Source organism: Chiloscyllium punctatum, chromosome 1 (genome assembly GCF_047496795.1).
Source record: "Chiloscyllium punctatum isolate Juve2018m chromosome 1, sChiPun1.3, whole genome shotgun sequence".
NCBI classification, from domain to species: Eukaryota; Metazoa; Chordata; class Chondrichthyes; order Orectolobiformes; family Hemiscylliidae; genus Chiloscyllium; species Chiloscyllium punctatum.
In genome coordinates, this window is record NC_092739.1 from 102,087,532 (window position 1) to 102,107,243 (window position 19,712).

Below are 19,712 nucleotides of genomic sequence, written 5' to 3' on the forward strand. Positions count from 1 at the left end.
ACACTTGCAAGATCCTTTCAGACATTCACACCCAGTGACTCACCAGAGCATTAACATGCAGCTTTCAAGCCACTGGCACTTCCCCTACAGTCCCCACAATGGATTTTTCTTTGTAATTTGTGTAAAACTAAAATATTGTAATTTTACAAGATTTTTGATTCTGACATAGATTTATTGCAGTTCTTTGAGTTAAAACTCATATTTTACCAACATATTTTGGAAATATGATTGTCTGCATAGTTCGGACTAGCTAAATAAATATGACTTGATTGGTAGCACTTATTGGATGCAACTCAACATTTCCAACTGCACAACTGGAACCACACAGACACAGAAAAATCACCAGAAAGATTTCTCTTTTTAATTAAGCATTTACATCAATGATTGATCAAAACAGTTTGTAAACCAGCAAACAAAACTCCAAATAAAGAGAAATTAAACAGCGACAGGAGTTGAAGTTTCTAATTAAAAGCCATGTGAACCAAGTACAGAAAATATTTGGCCTCTGTATTTTTGGCAATATTTACATCATGTACATTGATGTTGTTGTTGACAGTATCTTATATTTCTAAGGCACTGAAAGCTAAGGTACTGAATTACAATTACATCTGTTATGACAGCTGCTCTGCATTTTGTATCAGATTTGAAAGGAAAGCGTGAAAGGAACAAAATACCTGGAATTGAACACAGTAGTGGTGAAATTGATCTTCAACGGCAGTACAGAATAAGTAATAGCAAAAAAAAAGGTTTTATACCCTGCAAGGTTTTCTTTCACAGTCAATTTCACCCTCTGATTCTTATTCAAATGGAAGCGAAAGCATTGAGTTTTACATTTGTGTGCACTTTGTTTAAATACTGTGTAATTCACGATGTGAATTTACAATTTTGAGATAAAATACGGGTAAATTGGTCTTTGGCACAGCACACAGCAGGTGACAAGGAATCAACACTGTCTGATTTAAAATAGTGTGGGGTAAATAGACTGCCAACTGACTCGCACTAGACTTGCACTACTGACAAAGACCAACTTGAATTCCAAAGACAACTAATGATAGAAATCTCAAAGGATAGGATAGATTAGAATTTTGGATGTATTTTTAATTTTATGATGACAAAACTCACAAAGTAATAACTTATCTCTACCTTTCAGATGTTGACCTACTATTAGACAGTTTATCTAAACCTGGAACATACTTTCTGCAGTTAAAATATCGATAGATATTAAAGGAATTCGGGAAATAGACAGTATTTTACCTTTTGGTGACAGTGGTTAGCTCAATAATTTTGGTGTCCTCATACTTCCCAGCATGCAATAATTATCATTAATACCCTCTCAAAGTCATTAAGAAAGCAAGACTGCAATGTCTTAACATTTACATTTGAAATCAAAACTTTCATTTGCAAGATTCTTTTGTTTCTCTGATTATCTCCATTTGGAACATATCAAGGGTATTACAAAATGCATAAACTTCATGTGTAATACAATTGAGGGCTAGTTCAAAACCTGAACACAGATGAACCCAACTTTAGTCGGCTTCATACATGGAATTCAAAATATCAATTCACTTGCAGGATCTTGTTCTAAACACCTATTCTTTATCTTGTTATTCACATGGCAGCTTTTAGTCTGGTTTTCTAATTGAACGACATTGATTGAATAATCCATTGGTAAGTGCAAGGTTGAGTTTCTTCAAATTTATGAAAAAAGATAGCTCCGTTAAATCATAGGAACAGTAAAAGTAACAGGCCATTCAGCCCTAAGTAGTTGAGGTAAAATCTGACTTGGACTGTTTGAGTCATAGAGATGTACAGCAAGGAAACAGACCCTTTGGTCTCACTTGTCCTTGCTGACCAGATATCCTTAATTAATGTAGTCTCATTTGCTAGCATTTGGCCCATCTCCCTCAATCCTTCCCATTCATATACCCATCCAGATTATTTTAAATGTTGTAATTGTACCAGCCTGCACCATTTCTTCTGGCAGCTCATTCCAGATATACACCATCCTCTGCTTGAAAAGGTTGCCCATTCGGTCCCTTTTACATTTATCTCTCTCAGCCTAAAGCTATGCCCTCTAGTTTTGGACTCTCCCACCCCGAGTCTCTCTACCCTATCCATGTCCCTCATAATTTCATAAACCTCTATCAGGTCACCCTCAGCCTCCAACACTCTAGGAAAATAGTTCCAGTCTTATTAAACCTCTCCCTATAGCTCAAACTCTCCAAACAAGGCAACATCTTTGTAAATCTTTTCTGAACACATTCAAGTTTCACAACAGCCTTCCAATAGCAGGGAGACCAGAATTGCATGCAGTATTTCAAAAGTGGCCTAATCAGTATCCTGTATAGCCACATGACCTCCCAAAGCCTATACCTCAATACTCTGATCTTGCTCCTCAGATGCTGCCTGACCTGCTGTGCCTTTCCAGCACCACTCTAATCCAGACTCTGGTTTCCAGCATCGGAATTCTTTGTTTTTACCACCACTCTGACCAATAATGGCAAGCATACCAAACGCCGCCTTCACTATCCTATCTACCTGTGACTCCACTTTCAAGGAACCATGAACCTGCCCTCCAAGGTCTCTTTGCTCAGCAATACTCCTCACCAGTAAGTGTATAAAGCCCTGATTTGTCTTTCCAAAATGCAGCACCTCAATTTTTTTTCTAAATTGAATTCAATCTGCCACTCCTTAGCCCTTTGGCCCATCTGATCAAGATCTCCATTGTACTCTGAGGTAACCTTTGTTGTTGACTACACCTCCAATTTTGGTGTCATCAACAAACTTACTAACCATACCTACTATGTTCAAATCCAAATCATGTATATAAATACCGAAAAGCAGTGAACCCAGCACCAATCCTTGTGGCACAATGCTGGTCACAGGCCTCCAGTCTGAAAAGCAACCCTCCACCACCAACCTTGGTTTTTGACCTTTGAGCCAGTTCTGTATCCAAATAGCTAGTTCTCCTGATATTCCTAGCTAAGCTGTCTACCTAGTTAAGCTGTCTACCACAAGGACCATTGTCAGATGCCTCACTGAAGTCCATATATATCAAGTGCACTGCTCTGCCCTCATTAAGTTGTGCAAAACCAAGTTTTTGAGATTTATCAGGCCTTTTATACCCTGCCTGACACCACAAGTAGAAAAGAAAATTGAGCAGAGTGTGAAAACAGACTGTCAATTTGTTTTCATTAATTTTGCATTACTGCAAAAAACTAATGTCATCCCAGAGCTTTTAATTTAATTACAATCACTTAAAGTTACAGAAAGGCACACAAGTAATTGTGTTTTTTTCCCCCAAAATATCAGCTGATTACCATTTCATGAAAAACGAAAAGAAATTCTTGCAGCAACATTGGGACAAAAACAAAGGTTCAGGTTGTCAGCTGAGACAGGATGTACAATCTTGACACACTAGCAACCCGAACCAAACATCCCTATAAAACAATGCTAATAACGCTCCAGTGTGATAGCAGACCCGCAGGAGCTCAAATGCGCACAAGAAAGCACAGCCGAGTGATAGAATTATAACCTTATCAATCAGATAATTTGACGTGTACATCACTATATCCAAATTATTTTGAAAAAATATATAATTTCTCAGCAGCTTTACCACAAAATATACTGCATTGCTCATGCAACATTTTGATCAGATCATTTCTCACAACATCTAGCAATGGATCACTCTATTTACTTGTGTGCCAAGTATACATCCTTACCCTCTTACATTGCAGTTAAACTGTACAGTCAATTTGTTAACTGTAGTGAACTAAGTGCAACAAGCAAAAATAGAGTATTACAAAATGATGCAAATTGCACTCTTTTAGGGTAGAGGTAGCTTACTGTATACCTCATTACTTGGGTGGATAGAGCACCACTTCTCTTGGTTATTTCTTCTTGATAGGAGGATACAAGCTACTGTTTTTTTTTCATTTTCCATCAGAAGAAAATTATTTCACTTTAGCTTGGCCAATGGGCATCCACATCATTATAGACACATGTCAGGTGCCCAGGAGCATGAGTGAATTGTGACTAGTGCAGCCCTCTGTGTGGAGATGGAAGCAATGGTTGCAGCATGTCATTTGTGGTAAACTATAGAAACCACTCTGAGAAGAAAAGCATCCAGACCAAATGCAGTCTACACCATCTGCTCTAAAAGGTAAACTGCTTCATCTTCACATACAACGTTCAAGAGTTATATCAAAGACCATCTTTTGAACTGAAGAACTGGAACATAATATGTGGAAATCAAACCAAATTGATAAATAAATTATACTTTCTCCCCTGATGTAGACATAAAATCATAACCTAAAATGTAGACTATTTCTTAGACATGTTCAGTGACGAGCAAAGGTTTCTGCTATTCACTGCAAAGACCTTTTGTTTAATCAGCATTAGTCAGATATATTTTTTTAAAAAATCACACTTTTAAATAATGATGTGAAACACATGGAGACATTCCAAAATAATGAGGCACTTTGTAAGAAATATATGGTTATATGGCATGGTAAATTTGATATATGGTAGCCCAATTCAATCTTGCAAGACCTTGTTTTAAGCCATAATTGTCAACTCTGTGTTTAAGATTCACCTGATGTGGCTCAGGAGTCTCAATCCAAAATGATAATCTCTGCCCCTTTTTTTGCACCAGGAAGACAGTGAACTGAGGAACTACTGATTTCTGTTTTTCATGGGATGACTTCTCATCCAACTCAGCTTTTCATTTTTTCCAAACAGTCAGCCTCCAGAGGCCACTGGCATCAGCAACTGTCTGCAAGTTGTTAGTGCCAATAAGTATCTTTATGCTAAAGGTACAGATGCCCAGAAGGTGGCCAATTTATGTACAAATGACAGAGGGCCATCATGCATGCAGTGAAAATAGCCATGCCAGCACAAATATGGTCGGCTCAGTACTGAGTGTACACAGATGGAATTAGACACTGCAGGACCTCCGAGTTGGTCACCTTTCTCTGTCAAGAGATTACACCTTAGTGATGATGGAAACTGTTTAACCTTTTCTCCTGCCTAGCATGTGTTGTCCAGACTTCTCTGCAGTAGTGGAGTGTGCTGAGGACACAGTTTGGTGTTCTCAGCCAGGATGCTAGAATTCCAAGTACTCTTATTCAGGAACAGCAGCTGCAGTTTTTGTAATGGATTCTACCATCACTACTGGTGACTGTGAAGCCAAAGTATACCAAAAACTGCCAGCATTATATTGTTGATGCTTAAAGATGGTGGAATATCAACATCCTCGACTATCTAATTTATTTTCCTCATGCTGATGGTCAAACCAAACTATTACACGCATGAGGGGATCTATCCATTTGTCACTCTGTGTGTTCCTCAGTAGGGAATCTTAGTGCAGCATTGTCCTAGTGTACCTTTGTCTTGGATTTCAGGCAAGCAAGTTTGAAGAATTTTTCATCTGTGCTGATATACAAGGAGACACCCAGTAAATGATCCAAAGACATATGATAGCAGCAAAGAAAATCACAGGACAAAGTCCGTCATTACCAGAACACAATCCTGTTTGACCTGCACTGTGAATCTCAACTGGTCTGCTGTTGTCCTAGCAAAGCTGACAGTACCCATCATGTTGTTATGGAAAGGGATCACAATGAGTGGTTCCACTGGGCAGGAAATAGTCTCCAACACCCCAGATAGCCTTTGCTCACATGTTCAAATGCTCTGGTGAGATTGATGAGATTGTCTTTGTTCATGACTTTTTTCTCATAGCTGCTGGACTGAGAAGATTATGTCATTGGGGATCTTTCAGCTCTGAAACAACAGTGGACTCGGGATAGACATGGGTGGTGCTGGAAAAGCACAGCAGGTCAGGCAGCATCCGAGGAGCAGGAAAGTCTACGTTTCGGGCAAAAGCCCTTCATCAGGAATTCTAAACTCTGGTTTCCAGCATCTGCAATCCTTACTTTTGCCTCGGGATAGACATGTTCAGCTAGATCTGAAGTGACAGAATAATCAAATATTTTTTCTATGGTGCTCAGCAGGGAGATATCTCAATGGCTATTGTAATCATTGAAGCTAAACGTGTACAGGATTACAATCTACATTGTATAGATGCCTGGGAGCAGCCTACTCCCTGAAGCAGACACAAAGATTGTGCCGGTTTCAAGCTCCTCCATTTAGGATCTGATCTTCAGCTTTGCTATAGGTGTTCTATGGTGTCTGGAGTCTCCTTGGAGACAATGTTCTCTCTAAAGTACAACTCAAGATAGTGTTTCACCCATCTCTCCAACAGTTTATTGCCATCAATGATTACCTCACTGTCTTTCATCCCAGTGGATCTGTTTTCAATACTGATCAATAAGTCCCCATTTTGATCCTTTCCTAATTGCATGTGTCAAAGGCCTCTGGATACCCTGGCAGAGTTGCAACCAATAGATACTGGAGCACGGTCTCGCAGCTCCATGGACATTAATTCAACTGGCTCTTACCAAATTCAGAGTTTCGTCATTTCAGTCTCTCTCGTAACTAATGAGAATGTGTCACTTGGCTTCAAGGTCGGGTTTCATCACAGTGATATTAGCTTCAAACAAGTCAGCATTCTTCCACTTTTCTCCTGTTGTTGAGAGTGCAATACTATATATGTTTCATCTTGAAATTTGTTCAACTTCATTTCTGCACTTCATGGAAATGCCGAAGAGGAAGGAGAAATACAGAATTTGTATTTATATACCTCCATATTATAACTAAAGGAGATTTCAAAGTATTTCATAACCAGGGAATAACTTTTGAAATGCAAGGAGATGTTATGTAGGTAAACATGGCAGCCAATTTGGGAACAGTAAGATCCCACTCATTTCCCTGGATCAGGGAAAAAAAATCACTGCTCTTCTCTGGAGCACAATGAAACATCTTTTACATCCACCTGGACCACAAGATCAGGTAGATGGAGCCCTAATGTATTATTTCTCCTGATAGACAGCAGCTCCAAATACGGAGCACTCTTTCAGTATGTATTCAAAGGCTAGGCTTATAAAAACAACAATTAGCTATGCAAAAAGGCATTCCACATTCCAAAAACACATTTCACAACACACCACAATAATAATTAATACACTGAAGCACTGCCAAATGTATTGGAGTTCCTGTCACTCTTGCAAACAGCTACCACAGCCATTCGCACACGGGATGAAATTTAATGCTCCTGTGTATGAATTCAGAGACATACACAGGCACTTGAGTTATTTGATTTGGTGGGGGGGTGGGGAAGGGGGGGGGGGGAATAATGGTGCAGTGTGGATATCCTATTCTCATAACTCCCAGTCTGAGGCAAGAAGGCTTGCAGGCAGTCATTTCACACAGTGTGCAACTGAAGTGGAAATTAATGCAGAATTCAGGCCCTCTTCCTGCCAGCAGACTCCACATTTTTCCATCAAGACTGGTTGGTGAATTCTAGAAGGGATCTATTCTTTTTGGAGACACTCGGTGCCCAACTGAAGAACCTGGCATTCAGAAGGAGTTACCAGCTCTGAGTATCCTCCAGTCTTCTACTACCACCATACTCCCACCCTCACCAGTGACTTGCACCCCATCATCACTATTGCACCCCATTATCTTTCTCTATGGATTTCTGGTGAAGGCCCAAGTGGATGACTGACAGCAGCCACTTAGATGTTTCTGGTAACTGAGAACTGCCTGCCTCTGGCCAGTAGCTCTTGGGGGGTGGGCTTGGGGGTAGAGTCAAGAGCCCTGGTGACAGAATTCCAGCTGACAATTAGGAATTATATTCTCTTGGTGCTTTTGGAGATAAGGTTGGCAATGATGCTGCCGGATTTGATGGTCTATAAAAAGGGCACCTGACTTGCATACCTTTCACACTTATGAAAAAGGCTTTTCTAGAGGGTCAGCACGGAAACTGGCCCCTCCATTGGGTGGTGTTCAAAATATTGATGGAAAGAAATGGCTATTGCACTTTCTTTTATCTCAAATGGCTCAGGTAGCACATCTTACTGCCAATTTTATTTTATATCAATGAGGAGAATTGTTTTAACTTACTTAATTAGCAAAAAAGGATTCTTTAATAAAAACACAATTTTACTTAGAGTGAACAAAATAAATATGCTATTCAAAGCAAACTGTTCACTTTATCATGATTGTAATTGGAATGAAACTGTAGGCAACTCCTCACAGTACAATATACTGGAACCAAAACTTAGTCAGATATTATGAAAGATCTAAGTGCCACCTGCTGCATGACACAGAATAAAAATATTATGGATAAAATTCCACTTTGGCAGGGGCACAGACTAGGCATTAACTTCACCCTGTTTGATTTTCATTTCTATTGATTTTGATTCATTACCATCTATTTTGTGCCTCCGCTTAAATTAGATTCCATCTCTAATTAATCTAAAACAAAATCATTAAGAGTTATTAACTGCTGGAGTTCCAATATAAATATATATATCCCAAGTTATTTGTCAGGGTAATTTTAAATGTGCAGTACTAATTGCCTGAATAGTTAACCCCAGTTCCTGACCGAGGACCGATGAATTGCACTGTGAAGATCCAGAGTGTGCTGGACTGGTGAATTGATAACATACAAGAAACAATATAAATAAAATCCAAAAGTGGACGAAAGAAGTGACATATCCTAAAATGCAGAACATAAATATAATTTTAAACATATTTTAAACCATGATTAAGAACAGTAAACTTCTATTATGATTTTTTTAACCAAATGACAATGACTAGAGATCCCATCAAACCTTATTCATTTTGACAAAAAGGTCTAAGTTGACAATATATGCTGAAGCCATTGGTATCAGTTTTGAAGTTTACATTGCATACCTTTCTTGTTACATATAGGTGTTTATAACAGACATCCTCAAACTTTGAAAAATGTAGCAACAAAGACTGTTTTAAAAATGTTAAGACAATCCAATGGACAATGTAATGTAAGATGTATTCAAAGGATGGGATTTTGTATTTTAAACAATCTCAAGTCCATAGAAAGTTTGATTTGTAAACTTTTTCCATACCTGATTTTTTTTTACTGTCTTAAGCTGAAGCAGGTACCACCAATATGAAGGGAGACAGCAAAAAGAAATGGAACAGGGCAAACATTCTGAAGAGTGCTATTTCTCAGACTTCGAAATTGAACAGTTTCAAAGTAAATGTTGTTTTTGACTGTATTTGATAAAGAAGGGTGGAATATGCATTGTTTTGTGCTTGTATCTATATTGAGTCTATAACTTTGAACAACTTTAACGAAAAATATAAATATTGCAATGCTCTCTCCATGCCATCACTTCCCTATCTGCACTATTATAACACAAACAACACAGACTGTATAACTCTCTCCAGTGTAAATCCCTCTACAATTCAACATGTGACATACATTAATACATATAAACTAAATACTTTCTTAATTTCTTTTCACAAGGTTTAAATAAAGCCATGGTTAGCATGGTTTTATCTTACTTACATGACAGATTGAAGAGGGTATTGTACTACAAATATAATACCCGACATTACAACAAAATGTTACTTGCAAAATTAAACTTTTCAAATTAGAAGCCAATTATTATGTCATGTGATGATGACATCATCAATTTGATGTCATTTGGCCACATCCACATGCTTTACTTAAAGATCAGACAATACTGCACAAAGTAGTTATGAAAAATGTTGTTTCTCCTTCTTGTTTGTACATAATAACCATCAAAACCCAGTAAATCTCACCCAGAAATTTATCAGTAGGGAATTCAACACTGCTAGAATTTTAAAGGTTTAAGAGCAATGCATTGATTCCATTCAGGAGACAGAAGTGAGAGGGTACTGTCTGTAAAGAACTTTTGTTTCGCAACAACAAATGATAAAACAGTTCAACAGTACTATAACTTTTTTTCTCTCTTTAGCAATAGCATTGAAGACCAATCCTTATTTTCAACATAAATGAGCCTCTTTTATGGAAACAAAAAGTGTTATATTTTTGGACCAGTCAAGATATCAAAATGAGTATCTTCTATTGTTTCAATGTGCTAAAGTTTTGCACGATAGCTCTATTTTAAAAAATGTACATTTTGGCATACCATTTCTCAATGTGCTGACATTTTATTACCTTTACTTTCTTTTAAAAGGAATTTATAGAGGTAGCCAGCACCAATGCTAATCACCACCAGGAGTTTAAAAAAGGGTCTCTTTCATATAAAAGGTGGCCTCTCTATGGCACGTTAGAAAGGGGTTGGCTCCACTTAGGCCTGCAATCAAAGCACCCCAGGCAGTTTTTTGAAATAATTTATTTTTGCCATTGTAATATAATATTTTTCAAAACAGATGTCATCATGGTTTGACTGGCACAGCCAGGGTGTTATAACACACACTGACTTTTTAAAATACAGGTTCCTGTTCCTGAAGAGACAGGATTATATCATCATTCCTAAAACTTAGAGAATTTTATGAATAAAGAAACAAAAAGCTTGACAAATGTGGAAAGAAAATGGCTCCTTGAATCAGATGATACCTAAGGAAATTTACTTTCTTCCTCAAGTATTCCCCACAAGCCCCATTGTATATCATTTATTTCAGATACTACACAGTTCTACACTTTGTCAGGACCCACAGTTTTACCAAGCACAGGAGCACAACCTGGCTGCAACTGCATTCAACCTCATGCTCAATGCTCCATCAGTGCCAAAGTTGAATAAAATTTGGGTCAATCTTTTCAGGAAAATTTAAAATAACAAAATCACCATCTGATAAAACCTATACCCCAGACTTCGAGTTACTTACTAACATGTTGTTGGGTTCAGGTAAGAAATCTGAAAATTAAAGTGCGTTATTCAAAATCTCATTTTTGTGCATTTGAAATCAGATTGTTAATATTTTAGTTCAAAACTGCACTGCAGCTTAAGCGCCAGAAAAGGTATTCTGATCCAGTCAGTGACGATGCGTGATTCTTTTAACCTGTTGCTGTCTGATTTCCAATGACCCGAAGAATTTCTTTATGTATGCTTGGTTCTTGTGTGTTCGTACTGATATCGCCCACTTGGCCATCTTCATAACTGTGACAAAAAGAAAACAATGGCTTTTGGGGGGTTTTGTGGAGTTTAAGGTTTTAGCTTTGAGAATGCTAAGGTCAACAATACACATTTATTTTTTTCAATTGGAGCTGTTATGATTGGAAATGGACAGCTTATAAAAGAAGGTTGTAACACGTGTGACACAACGATAACAATTCAGATGGGTTCATGTGCAGATATTTGGTTATCATAGAAACAAGCAACCACAACTTTTTTTTTTAAAAGTTACATAGGCTTGGTTCCTTCTTTTTTGAACTGACCAAGTGGATAAAAATCAGACAATTCCAAATGCCCACCTCAAAAACATGCCATTGCAATTATTTTCCATCCAATACAGATGGTATCCAGTAGTAAAGAATCCTTCAGTTGCAAAGGATTAAGGCTTACTCATTATAGAACACAGAGAATGCAATGTTGAAGGCGCCAGGGAGTCACAGCTTGGAAAAGATGGGTCTGCTCCTCCTTTAGAACATCAAACATAATATACCATTAGAAAGATATATGGAAAAAAAAAATTTGGATGTGAGCATAAGAGGTATAGTTAGTAAGTTTGCAGATGACACCAAAATTGGAGGTATAGTGGACAGCGAAGGAAGCTACCTCCAATTACAATGGGATCTTGATCAGATGGGCCAATGGGCTGAGAAGTGGCAGATAGAGTTTAGTTTAGATAAATATGAGGAGCTGCATTTTGGGAAAGCAAATCTTAGCAGGACTTATACACTTCATGGTAAGTTCCTGAGGAGTGTTGCAGAACAAAGAGACCTTGGATTGCAGGTTCATAGCTCCTTGAAAGTGGAGTCACAGGTAGATAGGATAGTGAAGAAGGCGTTTGGCATGCTTTCCTTCATTGGTCACAGTATTGAGTACAGGAGTTGGGAGGTCATGTTACGGCTGTACAAGACATTGGTTAGGCTACTGTTGGAATACTGCATGCAATTCTGGTCTCCTTCCTATTGGAAAGATGTTGTGAAACTTGAAAGGGTTCAGAAAAGATTTACAAGGATGTTGCCAGGGTTGGAGGATTTGAGCTATAGGGAGAGATTGAATAGGCTAGGACTGTTTTCCATGGAGCGTTGGAGGCTGGGAGGTGACCTTATAGATGTTTATAAAATCATGAGGGGCATAGATAGGATTAATAGACAAAGTCTTTTCCCTGGTGTGGGGGAGTGCAGAACAAGAGGGCACAGGTTTAGGGTGTGTGGGGAAAGATATTAAAGAGACCTAAGGAGAAACTTTTTCACGCAGAGGGTGATACGTGTATGGAATGAGCTGCTAGAGGAAGTGGTGGAGGCTGGTACAATTCCAACATTTAAAAGGCATCTGGATGAGTAAATGAATAGGAAGGGTTTAGAGGGATATGGGCCGGGTGCTGGCAGGTGGGACTAGATTGGATTGGGATACCTGGTCAGCATGGAGGAGTGAACTGAAGGGTCTGTTTCCACACTATGAAGCTAGCTGTAGATGCTGGAAACCTAAAACAAAAACAGAAATTGCTGAAAAATCTCAGCAGGTCTGGGAGCATCTGTGGTGAGAAATCAGAGTTAACTTTTCAGATCCAGTGACCGTTCTTCAGAACTGATGGTAGCTAGGAGAAGGATTTTTTAAATACAGAAAATGGGGTGGGGGGAGGGAGGAGAGTAAAGAATAGGTGAAGATGGAGCTCAAAGAGAAAGAAAAGCAGTTGGTCAGACAAAGGAGTGGTTTAAGACAAGTCTATTCTGAAGGCGGGTCATTGGATCTGAAAAGTTAACTCTTGATTTTTTTCCATAGGTAATGCCAGATCTGTTGAGATTTTCTAACATTTTCTGACTTTGTATAACTTAAGAAAGGATAGCTTGCATGCATCCAAGAAGGGTAGTTAAAAATTAAAAACACCGATGACATGACTGATTCAGTGCAGAATATGCTAAGGGATTGTGGTGCAATGACAACAGAAGAGGGATGGCGTCCCTGGCTATAATGTACCAGCAAGGATACAAAGGCAGGACCTGAAAAGTAGCAAACCCTTGGATGCTCCTGGTTCCACATCTAGGAAGATAGAGTAAATGAATGTGTGGCTAGAAATATAGAACATAGAACATAGAAAAATACAGTGCAGTACAGGCCCTTCGGCCATTGATGTTGCGCCGACCGAAGCCTACCTAACCTACACTAGCCCAATAACCTCCATATGCTTATCCAATGCCCACTTGAATGACCATAAAGAGGGAGAGTCCACCACTGCTACTGGCAGGGCATTCCATGAACTCACAACCCGCAGAGTAAAGAATCTACCCCTAACATCTGTCCTATACCAACCTCCCCTTAATTTAAAGCTGTGTCCCCTAGTAACAGCTGACTCCATATGCAGAAAAAGGTTCTCACTGTCAACCCTATCTAAACCCCTATTCATCTTGTACACCTCTATCAAATCGCCCCTAAAACTTCTTTTCTCCAATGAAAACAGCCCCAAGTGCCTCAGCCTCTCCTCATACGATCTTCCTACCATACCAGGCAACATCCTGGTAAACCTCCTCTGCACCCGTTCCAGTGCCTCCACATCCTTCCTATAGTATGGCGACCAAAAGTGTACACAATACTCCAGATAAGGCCGCACCAGAGTCTTATACAACTGCAACATGACCTCAGGACTCTGGAACTCAATTCCTCTACCAATAAAGGCCAGTACGCCATATGCCTTCTTCACAGCACTATTTACCTGGGTGGCAACTTTCAGAGATCTGTGTACATGGACACCAAGATCCCTCTGCTCATCCACACTACCAAGTAGCCTACCATTAGCCCAGTAACCCATCTTCTTGTTACTCCTACCAAAGTGAATGACTTCACACTTAGCTACATTGAACTCCATTGCCACCTTTCTGCCCAGCTCTGCAACTTATCTATATCCCGCTGTAACCTGCCACATCCTTCTTCGCAGTCCACCACTCCCCCGACTTTCGTATTATCCGCAAACTTGCTCACCCAGCCTTCAAGCCCCTCCTCTAGGTCATTTATAAAAATGACAAACAGCAATGGTCCCAAAACAGATCCTTGTGGAACACCGCTAGTAACTGCACTCCAAGATGAACCTTTACCATCAACTACTACCCTCTGTCTTCTTCCAGCCAGCCAATTCCTAACCCAAACCTCTAATGCACCCTCAATGCCATACCTCCGTAACTTTTGCAGTAGCCTACCATGGGGTACCTTATCGAACACCTTGCTAAAATCTATATACACCACATCTACTGCTTTACCCTCGTCCACTTCCTTAGTCACCTTCTCAAAGAACTCAATAAGGTTTGTGAGGCACGACCTGCCCTTCACAAAACCATGCTGACTATCCTTGATCACATTATTCCTATCCAGATGTTCATAAATCCTATCCCTTACAATTCCCTCTAAGACTTTGCCCACAACAGAAGTGAGACTCACTGGCCTATAGTTACTAGGGCTGTCCCTACTCCCCTTCTTGAACAAGGGGACCACATTCGCTATCCTCCAGTCCTCTGGCACTATTCCTGTAGACAACGACGACATAAAAATCAAGGCCAATGCCTCCGCTATCTCCTCCCTAGCTTCCCAGAGGTCCCTTTGATAAATGGCCCAGGGGTATTTTCTATTTTCACCCTTTCCAGTATTCCCCGGACCTCTTCCCTACATACCTCAAAGCCATCCATTCTAATCACTTGTGACTCAATATTCACATCAGCAACAACGTCCTGTTCCTGAGTGAATACTGACGAAAAGTATTGATTTAGTGTCTCTCCAATCTCCTCTGCCTCCAAGCACAACTTCCCACTACTATCCTTGACTGGACCGATACCTACCGTAGTCATCCTTCTATTCCTGAATAGCTCATGGGGAGATCTTTAGATTCATGGGACATCAAGACATTGATAGTTGGGGCTGATTGATTGAACGGGAAGCATATTGGGATCTAATTTCCTCACAGTTTGGTTTGCTTATTCTGTGATGGAAGATTTACACAATTTTGGTAGAGGGATGGGAACCAAGATATAAAATTAGAAAACAGAAACAAAAGATTGAGTCTTGTTGAAGTAACTGCAGCCTTTCTAGCGACATACAAGACACCTGTGTCACATCATTTCAGGAAGCCCATTATGTCTTTGTATCATCAGGCGCTTAACAGGGCAGCAATAGGCCTTCTCTGGGGTCACTGAACCAGAGGGTAGAATGTGGCCTTTTGAGAGCTGCTGGTGAATCAGAGCTCCTCTGAACTCAGCAAGCACCTCTGGCAGGAAGCACTGCAGCTAGTGCTAGAGCCAATGAAGGCCTCAAATTGAGGAAGGAATCAGGTGGAGTGACAGCATCCCGTTAGTCAGAAGCGGGTACTGCACATGCTGGAGATTAAAGTCAAGGTTAGAGTGGTGCTGGAAAAGCACAGCAGGTCAGGCAGCATCCGAGGAGCAGGAGAATCGACGTTTCGGGCAAAAGCCCTTCATCAGGAATGGGCCTTCCTTGAATGGATTCTGATGAAGGGCTTTTGCCCAAAACATCGATTCTCCTGCTCCTCGAATGCTGCCTGACCTGCTGTGCTTTTCCAGCAATACTCTAATTTTGATAGCATCCTGTTAGTGGTGAACACCACTCATGTTGTTGCTGCATGTGTGCAACAGTGTGACAATGTGAAAATGTCAGTTTAAATTTTTGCGATACCATTAATCTGAAGTAGATCGGGTAGTTTTCAGGACCAGAAGTGATGGCCTTCGGCCTGTATATGAGTTTGTGTGATTTACAGTCAAAAATTATCTGATCATTGTTCCACTGGATGGTTTTACCCAATTTTAGCATCAAACGTACATGGTAAACAAATGGTGGTTTAAGTGGCTCAGTTCAATATTATAATGCATGGAAGTGTAAGAATTCTAGTGCATTTCTTGAGCTGAGAAGCAAGGGTTAAGTATCGCAAAGGTTGGAGCAACAGGTAAAGCTAGATGTTTCTCACTGTTACTATGCAGCAACAACATAATTTGTGTTCATCACTAATAGGATGCTACCATCAAGCTAAAATGATGTTCTACTTCATCACACAAATGATTAATAAGGGAAATGCCAATGTAATGCTAGATATATAGCTCACACCTCCCAAAGAGCAGATCACATCAAAGAACATACCAATTCAGCTGTCCTCAACAAACAAGACTATATCCAACAAGCACATGCCTACATTTGCTGAATAATTCTTGAATGGGCAAATTATTACATAGCTTTCAACTAATGTGGAATTTTAGTCAAGATCATAGTGTGGTACACCTTCACATATCGGAAGATATGTATGTATCAATATACAGGGTCCTGTTCTTTGCAGATAGAACAACGTGTATATACAATCTGCTTAGTTCAACTCAACAACATAGGGGACAGCTATCCTCTGGCTTCATTTCTCAGGCAATGCCTTCACCAAAGTCACCCTGCCTCAATTATATCTGTTTTAGAATTTAAAAGAAAGCTTGTCAAATAACTGACAATCATCAACTAAGTCGTGTACTCTCCATGGCAATGCCTCTACCAATTAGAATATATTTATCGACTAATTGGAACTCTCTTTTCAAAGTATAGGTTTTATTTTCCCATTATATTAGTCTTGCAAATTGTCTTGATGAGTGTCAGATGAAAGGTTTTGACAACATAGGTCCTCTTTTGATAATATTCAAGTTCCGTACTACCAAACAAGCATTTAGCTATTAGATTTGGTTTTTCATGGCAACCAAACTCTGTCAAATAATTTGCAAAAGACCTAATCATAGGGTGAAGGAAACACCACTAATGGAAATCTTTGGCAACTACAAGTCTAATGTAATGTGTTCCTTCCACACATGTAACACTTGACCATCTGCAGTGTTTCGTTTTTGGTTTCCCACATTTAACATCACCTGAAGTGAGAAATACCAATGCTATATCAGATATATCAAATTAAAGTATTATATTTAATGAAATGAGGCTATCACTAAAACAGCTAATTGTCAGCAAAGAGCTGGATAAAGTACAATGGATACACGAAATCTGAAATAAAAATGGAAATTGCTGAAATTGTCATAGTTCAAGAACAATTGTGTAGAATATTCTATAAATGGAACACCTTAAAGATAAAAAGGACTTGTGTAACTATCATTGGTGAATATGAAGCCAGGTCCCAAAGGCCAAACATATTTTCCAAATCCAGCAAGTCAGAACACAAGCTTGCTATTTTCCATTTTTATTATCATTACACCAATCAGGAACTGAAATCTAACAGCACTTACACAAAAAAGAATCTTGTGCAGACATGATCTGTTTGTGGAACTACCCAAATTTCTCCATGTTTGTGCAAATCTGGTGAAGTAATCACTGCAAAAAGAAATATTAAGACAATTATTAACAAAAATGCAGCACTGTAAATTCACAATGATCTTTTTATGTCTTGATTATTTTCCTCATTTTTTCACTTCGATTCAGCCTCTTTTCCCTCATTTCTTGAAAATAGTTGCATGAGTATCGTCATCTCTCATCCTTAGCTTGAGTGGCAACTTTTCAAATGTAGTATGACTGCATGGAGTGCAACTTTTCCATTTCTTTGCCCATTTCAGAGCTCTCACCTCTTTCAATGAGAAGGTGATGAAATGCAAATTTCCTCCTTTACCACACCATACTAGTCAATAGGCAAAATTTTGCCTCCTGGACATATACTAGTTTTTTTTTGTTACAATGTTTTTTTCATTAAATGAATTAATACACAGCTAATTAGAAACTCAGGGTCATTCTGAGGCTGAATTGGCTAGGCGCCAGGAAGCAGTGGCTAGCCGTGCCAACCCCAAGCTGACCTCATTGAAAATGAGTGAATGGTGCTTTCTCAGAAATGTTTCTGATGTTTCCATGGAAATATTTTTGACATAATATCCTTAAGAAATGTAATTACATGATTTATTACCAGGCTTCTTCACTCCTATTCAATACTTCTGTGATGAAGTAGTACACAATAGCTGCTTCAAGTTGTCCCCATTCATCTTTCTTCTTTGCCTGGGGAGGAGTGATGTCTTCCATGGGGTCAAATGTTACAATAGAAAGTGATAAGGGTGAATAAAGCCTCTACCGGGCTATGTAACAGACAATGTCTGGGAGAAGTTATGCTTTATGCATGCAAAGTGTGAGTACAGGTACAGGTAGTGGGACACCACCTGACAAAGATAAAGCACTCCAAAAGCTGGTGATTTCAAATAAACCTGTTGGACTATAACCTAGTGTCATGTGACTTATGACATTTTCAGTGAGGACAGCTTGGGGTTGGAATAGCTGCCTACTGCTTCCTGGCTTGTCCCCACTTTGTGCCTGTAGTATGACCCTAAGTTTCCAGATCCCTGTCATTTTATTTCTCCACTCTCTGACCATGGCCTGCTGCAGTGCTTCCTATGAAAATCAAGGCAAGCATGATGAACAACATTTCACCTTTCAATTCAGCATGCACAGATTTCCAAACTCACCTTGGACCATGAGATTCTTAGATCAGAAGCTCAGCTTCTGTCTTATTCTATTTGTATTTTTCTTTCTCATTTTTGTCATGTTTTTGGCAATTGGTTTCTCTGTAGTCTTTCAGGTCTCATCTGGACACATCCTCTGGTCCTTCTCTGTACCCATTTTTGCCTTTTCTATCATGATATCTTTTTGTCATTTAATCTCTCCTGACCCCCAGCCTATCAGAAACCTTCCCTTTAGTTCATGACTTAGGATGCGTGGCTTGGAAAAGTAGGCTTCAAGGGAAGGGCGCAATCGATATGTGGAGCTTGTTCAAGGAGCAACTATTGAGTGTCCTTGATAAGTATGTACCTGTCAGGCAGGGAGGAAAGGGTCGTGTGAGGGAGCCGTGGTTTAATAAGGAATTGGAATCCCTTGTTAAAGGGAAGAGGATGGCCTATGTAAAGATGAGGCGTGAAGGTTCAATTGGGGTGATTGAGAGTTATAAGGTAGCCAGGAAGGATCTGAAGAGAGAGCTAAGAGCAGCAAGGAGGGGACGTGAAAAGTCCTTAGTTGGTAGGATTAGGGAAAACCCTAAGGCTTTCTATAGGTATGTCAGGAATAAAAGAATGACCAGGGTAGGAATAGGTCCAGTCAAGGATAGTAGTGAGAAGTTGCGTGTGGAGGCTGAAGAGATTGGGGAGACACTGAATGAATACTTTTCGTCAGTATTCATTCAGGAACAGGACATTGTTGCCGATGTGAATATTGAGTCACAATTAATTAGAATGGAGGCTTTGAGGTATGTAGGGAAGAGGTGTTGGAAATTCTGGAAAGGGTGAAAATAGATAAGTCCCCTGGGCCTGATGGCATTTATCCTAGGATTCTCTGGGAAGCAAGGGAGGAGATTGCAGAGCCATTGCCCTTGATTTTTATGTCCTCGTTGTCTACAGGAATAGTGCCAGAAGACTGGAGGATAGCAAATGTGGTTCCCTTGTTCAAGAAGGGGAGTAGGGAAAACCCTAGTAACTATAGGCCAGTGAGTCTCACTTCTGTTGTGGGCAAAGTCTTGGAGAGAATTGTAAGGGATAGGATTTATGAACATCTGGATAGGAATGATGTGATCAAGGATAGTCAGCATGGTTTTGTGAAGGGCAGGTCGTGCCTCACAAACCTTACTGAATTCTTTGAGAAGGTGACTAAGGAGGTGGACGAGGGTAAAGC

The 19,712-nt window shown here is 39.7% G+C and overlaps 1 protein-coding gene across 1 annotated transcript in view; it reads right to left on the reverse strand.

Moving 5' to 3' along the window:
* Positions 1 to 339: 339 nt before the first annotated feature.
* The window catches only part of parp8 (poly (ADP-ribose) polymerase family, member 8), a 410,911-nt gene continuing 391,538 nt past the window's right edge, over positions 340 to 19,712 (reverse strand). The window contains exons 25-26 of the mRNA XM_072571640.1: positions 17,303 to 17,387; positions 340 to 11,033 (exon numbers count right to left, since the gene is read on the reverse strand). Coding sequence (XP_072427741.1) covers positions 10,931 to 11,033; positions 17,303 to 17,387 — 188 coding nt within the window. The 3' untranslated portion in view covers positions 340 to 10,930. The remainder of the gene's footprint in view (positions 11,034 to 17,302; positions 17,388 to 19,712) is intronic.